At 31.3% G+C, this 9,040-nt stretch overlaps 1 protein-coding gene across 1 annotated transcript; it reads right to left on the bottom strand.

Moving 5' to 3' along the window:
* Nucleotides 1-2,168: 2,168 nt before the first annotated feature.
* Nucleotides 2,169-6,692, bottom strand: LOC108722636 (uncharacterized). Its single transcript, XM_018447835.1, has 4 exons — nt 6,415-6,692; nt 4,716-4,765; nt 4,034-4,342; nt 2,169-2,977 (listed from the first exon to the last, which is right to left on the bottom strand). Exons 1-4 carry the CDS (start codon nt 6,424-6,426, stop codon nt 2,170-2,172), a joined length of 1,179 nt encoding a protein of 392 aa, XP_018303337.1. The 5' UTR covers nt 6,427-6,692; the 3' UTR covers nt 2,169.
* Between the last annotated feature and the right edge of the window lie 2,348 nt (nt 6,693-9,040).

Raw genomic sequence — 9,040 nt, 5'->3', positions numbered from 1 at the left:
AATATAAAATTATAAAAAGATTTAACGTAATAATAACTTATAAAATTAATAATATGCAGATATTGAAAATTATCAGTATACAGATATGTTAACATTTCTTAAGCAATATTATAAATAATATAAATATAACCTATAAGATAGGCAGACTGCTCGACGAAATTTGTTCGAGACGTTTAACATTTTACGAATACAAATTCATATATCAATTATATTTAGAACAAAGAGAAAGTAAAATTTGTTAAAAAATTAAGAAAATATTTTCATAACTTCACACCACTCTCTCATGCTTATATTATAATTTGATATAATCGCTTTATTTTATTACTGTTATTAACTTTCATTTTCTTAAAGCTGTTATTAAAATTTAAAATAGACACGATTTACTGACGGAGTAATATATTTGAATAATTAGAGTAGAGCGTGATGCCGTATTTCCATTACTATTTTCATATTTATTAAAATTATTAGTTTAACAACTATAGCCCCGAAATTGTTCCACATGTATTATTATATGTTATTTATTTATTAATCAAAAATATGTTAGATATCTTTGAACATGTGAAACAGATAATTAAGATTCATTAAAAATTGAATTCTATTTACATTATCATATTTAAGTTCTTGGACACTTTAAAAATATGTGCTTTATTTTTAAGGGTCCAGAAACTTATGAATGATAACGTAGATATGTAATCTCAAATAAATAATGATAAATGAAAAATAATCTTTTTCCCCCCCTCTTTTCTCCCTCCTTCTCTTCTCCTCAACCTTTCCTCTCCTCTCTCCCCTCTCCCTCTTTCTCTCTCCCTCTATCTCTCTCTTTTTCACTCTCACTCTTTCAATCTTTCCTCTCAAAAATATAAGTATATTAAAATATAAAAGATGTCCGTATTCATAGTCAGGCCTTATATATTATTTAAGGTTTCCTTATCTTCAGATGCTCTACGAATTATTTTATTGGCTACCGAGCATCTAAAGATAAATTTAAGGAAGCCTGAAATATAAGGTCTGACTCTGAATATGAACATAAATCTATTGTACACATGACGTCATAAATGTCTTTACACACGAAGTTGCACGAGTATCGGAGAAAGAATGAGAAGAAGGCATGAGAAAGAATGAGAAGATATGAAAAGAGTAATTTGTGACACCGTGTGTACAATAATATTTCTTATTATCCATTTATCGAATAAGTACTTATAATGACAGCTTCAAGACAAAAAGTTCTGTTGATTAATCTACGTAACTAACTCAACATTAGTCAATCTTGCAATACTGCGAAAAGGAAAAATTTCCTATGAGAGAGTGGATGATGGCAGTATTCTATAAGCTCATCAAAATATAAAAACCAAGAAAAGATCCTTAATAATTTTTAAGTTAGAAACTATCAAGTTTATCTCTATTCTAACATCACGCAACAAATTTATTAATATACCGTGCACACTGCGAGATATTTTCGATGTACGAATACTCTCATCTGGAGAGAGAGAGTGGATATAATTTCATTGAATTCAGATTTCAACGCCTCAAGAGAGATACACAAAAATGACCCCCGCATATTTATACATTCGTGGCAATATGAACGTACATTTTGCCGTGTCTATGAAAAGAGAGATTAAATTTATCAAAATCACATTGTGTACTTAAAACCCGATCAAGCATGCAATCAGAAGCATTAATGACATCCAATGCGCTCACATTTATGAAGAAACTTCATTATTAGATTCATTTTTTCTGACCGATTCTTTTCGCTTTTTCCCTAAAATAATATAGTAGAGCTGTATTATTAATTACGTAAATAAAAACATAAATATTTTTTAAATATTACAGAAAAATTTAAACGCATGCGAAACGTACACGTCAGATGACATTAATGCTCCTGTACGAAAAGAACTGCAGTTTTGCTGAAGTATCTAAAAATTTAGTTAGATACAAATCTAAAAATAAATTTGTTAGACCATCAAAATAATTATGTAGAATGCTTAAACATTGTTGCTGAATAATGCTGAAAAAAGTTTCAACATTTTAGTAATCAGTTTGAGCACATATTTACATAACTATTTCGATGGTTCAAACAAAATAATTTTCAGATTGCACTAGTTTAGTTAAATTTTTTGATATTTCAGCAAAAAATCATTCATTTTATATATGTATTTCGATATTCTGTGTCTACCCATGAGCACCCGGGGCGATTCCTGTCACTCCTTCGTGACCAAAGGACACGTGTTGGTACGGAGTGTCTTGTACGGTCATCGTTCTGAAGTCATAGGTCGAGGGGTCCCCATGGTCTTCGCGCACGGCATAGCTTTGTTTGGATTGGGCAAAACTGGGGAGCCAATTGACACTGCCAGATGAACCACCAAAACCAGCACCTGGTAGATCGATGGTCGTGAAGCCAGCATGCAGCTGCTGGGGCGCAGAAATTGTTCCGGCCGCCGCGAAGTTGGCACCGGTAGCCAATACGTTCGGCCAGGACTTAGTGAGCTCTTCCAGTTTCCTCTGGTACTCGTCCATGGACACGGTGTCCTGCAGCACAATGCCATCCTTGTTACCAGCTATAGTTGCCGACGGTATACCCGCCGGCACTATCACAGCCCCTTGCACACCGGTGGCGGCAGGGATGTTAGCGGAAGTGGCCGCGGAGGCAGCGTGAGCATACGCAGCTGGAGAAGTGTTCGAGGACAGGCCCTCATTACCCTTCAAAGAATCCTTGCTCTGTTCTATAATGCTGCTGAGGGCCTGTTGGTTTCTCAGACTGAGATCTTTCTCGATTGAGCGTGCGCCATAATATTTGTTTATGCTATCTTTTACATTGCCGCGCAGTTCGTTTCTAGCAGCGCTCTCCATGTCCGAGAAATAAGAGTCTAACTGCGGATTCTCATAAGAATGCGCTGTTCCCGCTACTGCATAATCCTGACCTACCGATGTGAAACTGGTTGGCGGATAGTCTGGTTGACGTCCGTAAGCACCGGCGTATCTAAATTGGAAAAGAAAGGAAGCTGCTTGAATATGTTAGGAAAAACTAATAGAAATTAGGATAGATATATCATACCGGTTAATCGATAAAGATTAACTGGTATCGCATACTGGTTGATTCTTTTAAACATACAGGGTGTCCCAACTTAGATAAAATATCACAAAAATGCATTTTCGAAAAAAAATGTTTCAAACAAAAGATTGTAAGGTTTAAAAAGCAGTCTATATTCTATTTAAAAAAATAAAAAACATTTGTTCTTGGTAATTTTTCGTTAAACCTCCTCTAACAGGCGCAAAATAGCGCTTACAGTTCTTATTTTGAAACACATTCCAGCTAACGAAGGTAAGATTTATTATTTTATTTATTTATTGAACTCAATTTATTGAACCCAAATTCAAAATCTAAGTAGCTCATTGGATGCCGCTCTTCAAACTCTACAACTTTTATTTGAAACCTTTTTTCGAAAATATGTTGTTTTCAAGATATTTTGATATCTAAGTTAAAATGGGTCACCCTCTACATATACGATATGTGTAATCTCTATTAATATGTTTTTATAATCGACTCTTGAGAGTAAAAGTTTCGTCTGTACAGAAAGTACTTTATATAATTTTACTGGGAAAGATATACCGGTTAATTGAGAAAGATTAATCAGTATTATAGACTGGTTGACTCTTTCAAATATAAATGTACTACTTATATGTATCTAATCTTTATTATATAGGATATCATTATAATTAAAGTAAAAGTTAAAAGTAAAAGTTAAAGTTTTCGTCTATGTAAAAAGTACTTTTTATAATTGTCAGATTATTCATTCACGAATTCAAAAGAAATATATATATTTTTATCAAAATTGTGCAACCAGGTTCGAACGAAAAAAATGACACAATTAGAATTAATTATTATATGTAATATAATTAACGCTAATTATATTCTTTTAATTTTACTAATTATATTATAATTACAATTATAGAATAGTGTAATTAGAAAGATAAAACATAATCGAAATAAGGATAACAAAAAAATTAAAATAAATTATGTTTAATATAAGATTACCTTTCATGCACAAATGGTGAATTATTGCTCTTGATGCTATCATACGGAATGTATCCTTTGCCAAAAGAGACACTGTGACTAATGTCTTTGCCGTGCGGTACATGTACGTGATTCACAACTTCAGAATCGAAATCATCACCTCCATGCGGTAACGGTCGGAATGGTTTCGTGTAACGATTACCGCGACCATAATGTGCGTGACGATGAAAATCGTTTCCACCGTAAGATGATTTTTTATAATTACCCGGAGGTCGCCATGGCACTGCTGGGCTCCGTCTTACTTGTCGGGGTACAATTAAAACTACCTTTCTGAAACAGCAAAACAAATAGATAGAAATATTTTTTGATATTTTATATTATTATTTTATTATATTAGTTTTTTTACCTTATTATTTTAAAAAGCATATTTAAAAACTTCTAATTAATGTTATCGATAGAAATTATGAAGAATGATATGTTCATAAAAAATTGTCTTAAATTCATTTTTTTTAAATAATTATACGATTATATGTATATGAACTATTATGAGTTTTGTAACGTAATCTTTTTTAAATGTACATTTAAAATTTTGAAAGACTTTATACATAAAAAACAATTGCTAAATCAACTTTTCACCATTTTGTTATCAATTTAATTTAATTAATTATCTTTGATTAAGTATAACACACGGATATATACTTACGCGTGAGTAAGAAGGGGCTCGCTAATCGCTAGTAGCAGAACGCAAAGAGCCTGTAAACATTAATTTCCGATCAACATTCCTTTTAACGGTAACATCAGTTTTAATATGTAGTAACGGGAGCGTAAACGATGAAGTAAATCAACTGTCTATTAAGTTGACAGGTTTTCACACGAAATTACGAAAATTTAGTCGCATGTAGAATTTCATTTGTAAGAACTACACATGGCACGCAATTCTGATACGCTACGGTTGTCATTAGTGCTTAGTTTACGACCGTAAATAGCATAATTATCTAAACTCGCGGGCCGTTATCGGGTTTCGCCTCTTCCTTCGTTTAATCATACTTTCATTGATAAGTATAGTAAGACTTTCACACGATGAAAGTTAATCCTGTTATTTGCCAGGTTCTTTTGAGTCGCATTCTAGAAATCAGTTTAAACATAAAATTCGAATAAGTTGTTACTTCATGTGAACATATACATATATATGTAATAATTGAAAATATTAAAAATTATCATTCACTTTTTTTTAATTTTTAAAGAAAAACATGAACAGATTATTTTATTTTTTTACGCTCCTTTTTTGAGAATTAATATTCAAAATGTATTATCCATTAATTCCGAACAATACAAAAAATATTTTTGTAAAACACATCCTAGATGCAACAATAAATTGAGAATCATAAAATCGTAAATTTATATTATCTTCATAGTTGTCAATTAAAATCATTAAATTAGCATATTAAATTGTTGCATCTCTAAAAATTAATTCTGTCAATATTCTTACTTTTTTGGAATAATAAAAAATACAGTACAAGGTATCCCAAACTTTTTGCAATACCTAATTAACGGAATATTAATTTCTAAAGAGAGAGATTGCCAAATTCGAGGGTAAAATCGATGCATATATAGCAATCAACTTTAAGATATCTTTCAGAGTTCTTTATGGAATATCTTAAAGATGTTTCTTAAAGAACTCTTAAAAATAATTTAAAGTTGTTTTATGCATCAACTTTAGACATTCTTGCTTGTTCATTGCGAATAACTAAAAAAAAAAAATTGCGAAAATTGCAAAATGGTAGAGGATTTTTCAAATCAAGAGTCCGCTCTACTCTTGTCCACAAGCTGTGTGTCGAAAAGGCTCAAGAAGTGTTTAGGATACTCTGTTTATTATATACACATCATAAATTTATTAAGTGTATTTCTTACTTGTAAATTAATTTTTAACTTAATTACTAAAAAACAAATTATTCAAACATAAATCATAAACAAAAATTAATAACTATATTAATAATAAATAAGGTAACACTGAAAATTCAAATAAAAATAATAAAAAACAAATTATGATTTAAAAATTTAAAAGGTTAAATTTTCTTTCTCCTTTTTACTCTTTCTCTTGTAATTATGAGATCACATCATTTTTAAACAACATAAAATATACTTACATTTTTAATTAACTACCAGATAAAATCATCCAAAAAATAATAATTTCCTGCCTTTTTTCAAATCATTGTATCTCTTTTAAATTTTTTCATAAAGACATGCAATCTAATTTTAAGAACTATTTATCAACAAAATTACAAGAGAGAAGTAAAAAGAAATATTATTACTTCTCAATTAAGAAAAGGATTAAGTGATATCTATAATTATAAGAAAGTGACCGATCTTTTAAATCGAGAAATTTGAATGATCTGACTCACCATGCACCGCATACTGCCGGCCCTTAAGTTACTAGCGTCGCTGGTCAAGCCTGATAATACGTTATTATCCGATATGTTGTCACGTTATCAGTGTCGTCGCGAGTGGTGAAAAGGTGACGATTGCTTGTCACCTGTTGACCGATCAAAGGCCCAGGATCGGTGTCCGGTCGTGCTCGCCACCACGGATGATCCAGATGTATTGCGGCTATCTGCGCTATGCCTCTTCTCTTTTATACAAGATAAAAAGAGCATAGACGCGGTGCATAGTCGCGATCGCCTCCCACCGTGGAAATATACCAGCGATCGGCGCGTCCGCCGTACCATCATGTTGAATGGAAATGGAAAACGGGCGGGTACCGCGCGAGATGGACCCCCGCGGCCTTCGCTGCTAAACGTAGCCGGGTGAGTCGTCCAATTTTTGTTTAGGGAGAAATCGACACTTTCTTCATCGAGATGGACAACGTCAATAGTGCGATGTGATGGGCGTACTCGCTGTATCCATGCGAGATGCTGCAGCGAAATTCCTCCCAGCTTTTTTTCCGAGATACAGTGGTGAACCCGAGAGTCCGATCCGATAGATGTATCTCGCGCTATCAGTTCTATATATAATGAAAATAGAATAGCTAGATTACACTGCACTGCAGATATATGCGGGGAAGAATTTCGTCAAACGAAAGTTAGACAGTGACTAATAGATAGCGATAGAAAATAACGACAATAAATAGAAAATTTAATAGACAGCGACAAAAAATTGATAGGGTTTATTACTTATTATAGTTATGCCACCTGGGTGCGGTGGCAATCATGTTAGTCTTTACTTTTTTAATTTTTTTAAGAACTGAACTACATCAATTTCGATGAAACGTAGAACATTTATAAAGAATGAGTTTTCTTGAATATGATAATATTCCTATTTAGAAGCAAATGATTAACTGTTTCCGATATAATTTATGTTTCCGATTAAAAAGAGAAAATTCAAAAATGGCCAAAATTAGCTCCGGTAAAACAAAAAATTAATTTCACAATGCCTTGAAGTATATGCGAGAGAAAAATAACATTTACAATGACAGAACGTGCAGGAAAAATTGCTAAAAACAATAATATCTTGCAATATTCATAATTCAAATAACGTATTTTAAGATGAACAATATTCAGGAAGAGCTACAAATAAATATCATTTTTTCTTTTATTTTTGTATGATGAGATAGATGTAAATTATATTTTATTATACGCATATGTATATTCATTTTTAAATGTATTTTACATACAGATTACTTATTTTTATCTGCACAATTAGAAAAAATGTGTTGAATTTAACATAAATCGCATGTCTAAAACGGTCCATTCAAATTTTTGAGTTAATTTTACACAAGATGAATATGTTAGAAGGTAACACAAATCTTATGTAAGAGAAAAAATACAAAGAAAGATAATATCGACACAGTTTGTAAACAAACCGCGGGAACATTTTTTTTTTTCAGAAAATTAACATTTATGATATGTTAAATTAACACATATTTCATTCATTTGTCTTAGAATTTACGTTTTAAAACACATTATTTTTATGCTACTTGTTCACTTACTTATAAATTTTGTCATTTTGACACTAAGAAACATTGAATATCAATTTCAAAAAATCTTCAAATAACATAATCACATTATGTTGTATTAACACTTGAATATGTTAAAAAATTCAACACAAACTGTTAACACAAACGTGAGTGGACCGTTTCCAACACAAATACACAAATTTTTTTACTGTGTGCCACTTTGGGACTAATTTTAGTCATTTATGGATTTTTTTCTTTAATATCTCGGAAACCTTAATCGTCTGATCCTAAATACGTGCAAGTATCATTATATTCAAGGGAACTCACTTTATAATAATCCTACAAAGGGGTTCATTAAAACTTTCGGAATTCTCTCTCTCAGTTCTGAGTCTTCCCTTGTTATTTTTTATTTTACTTCTATTTTATTTGTTATTTTATTTAAATTTTACCCCCCCCCCCCAATACAAAATAAATAAGGTTTTTAAAATATCTTTTCTTACGAAATTGTGAGAGATTGTATGACATTTAAATGTTACACAGGAGAGAGGAGATATGAGAAAAAGCATCTTAATAATTATTCAAATATGGCTTAAATATTTTCTATTAGAAAATAATAGTAAAAGGCATTTATAAAAAAATAATTATAAAATAAAAATAAATGAATAAAAATGAATAAAAGTAAAGGATAATAAACTATGAGAGATAAAAAATAAAAGGGCAATATATTAATAAATTTGAATTAATAAGCTACAATAAGAGTTCCATTTAAAATTAGAATCATGCGTGGATATTATATAAGAGAGATTTAACAAACACACAATGAAATAAGTAAACGTTCTCATGAATTTTATCTTGAACAAAATTAAATGGTTATTGTTAATTATTATTCTGCAGGTGACGCTCAAGGATGTGTTAATACGTCTATAAGCCGCGCCCAACGTATACTTTCCAAAATACGAATAACAAATAACAAGAGAATGTAACTACTCCAGCAATGCGTCTCACGGAAAGTGTTCTACATTTACTATGTTGCACTTTCGCGCGCGCGCGATCAATTCCCAAGATGTTATACCTAA

The sequence above is a fragment of the Mycetomoellerius zeteki genome, unplaced genomic scaffold (assembly GCF_001594055.1).
Source record: "Mycetomoellerius zeteki isolate Tzet28-1 unplaced genomic scaffold, Tzet1.0 scaffold212, whole genome shotgun sequence".
NCBI classification, from domain to species: domain Eukaryota; kingdom Metazoa; phylum Arthropoda; class Insecta; order Hymenoptera; family Formicidae; genus Mycetomoellerius; species Mycetomoellerius zeteki.
Note: the sequence above shows the minus strand (reverse complement) of the source record. Positions and strands in the feature narration are given on the sequence as shown.

What these genes read in the sequence shown, in the direction of transcription:
- LOC108722636 (XM_018447835.1), bottom strand. An exon ending in GAGCCCCTTCTTACTCACGC is followed by an intron (nt 4,343 to 4,715) that starts GTAAGTATATAT and finishes TTGCTGTTTCAG; the next exon opens with AAAGGTAGTTTTAATTGTAC. An exon ending in TCACCATTTGTGCATGAAAG is followed by an intron (nt 2,978 to 4,033) that starts GTAATCTTATAT and finishes TTTCCAATTTAG; the next exon opens with ATACGCCGGTGCTTACGGAC.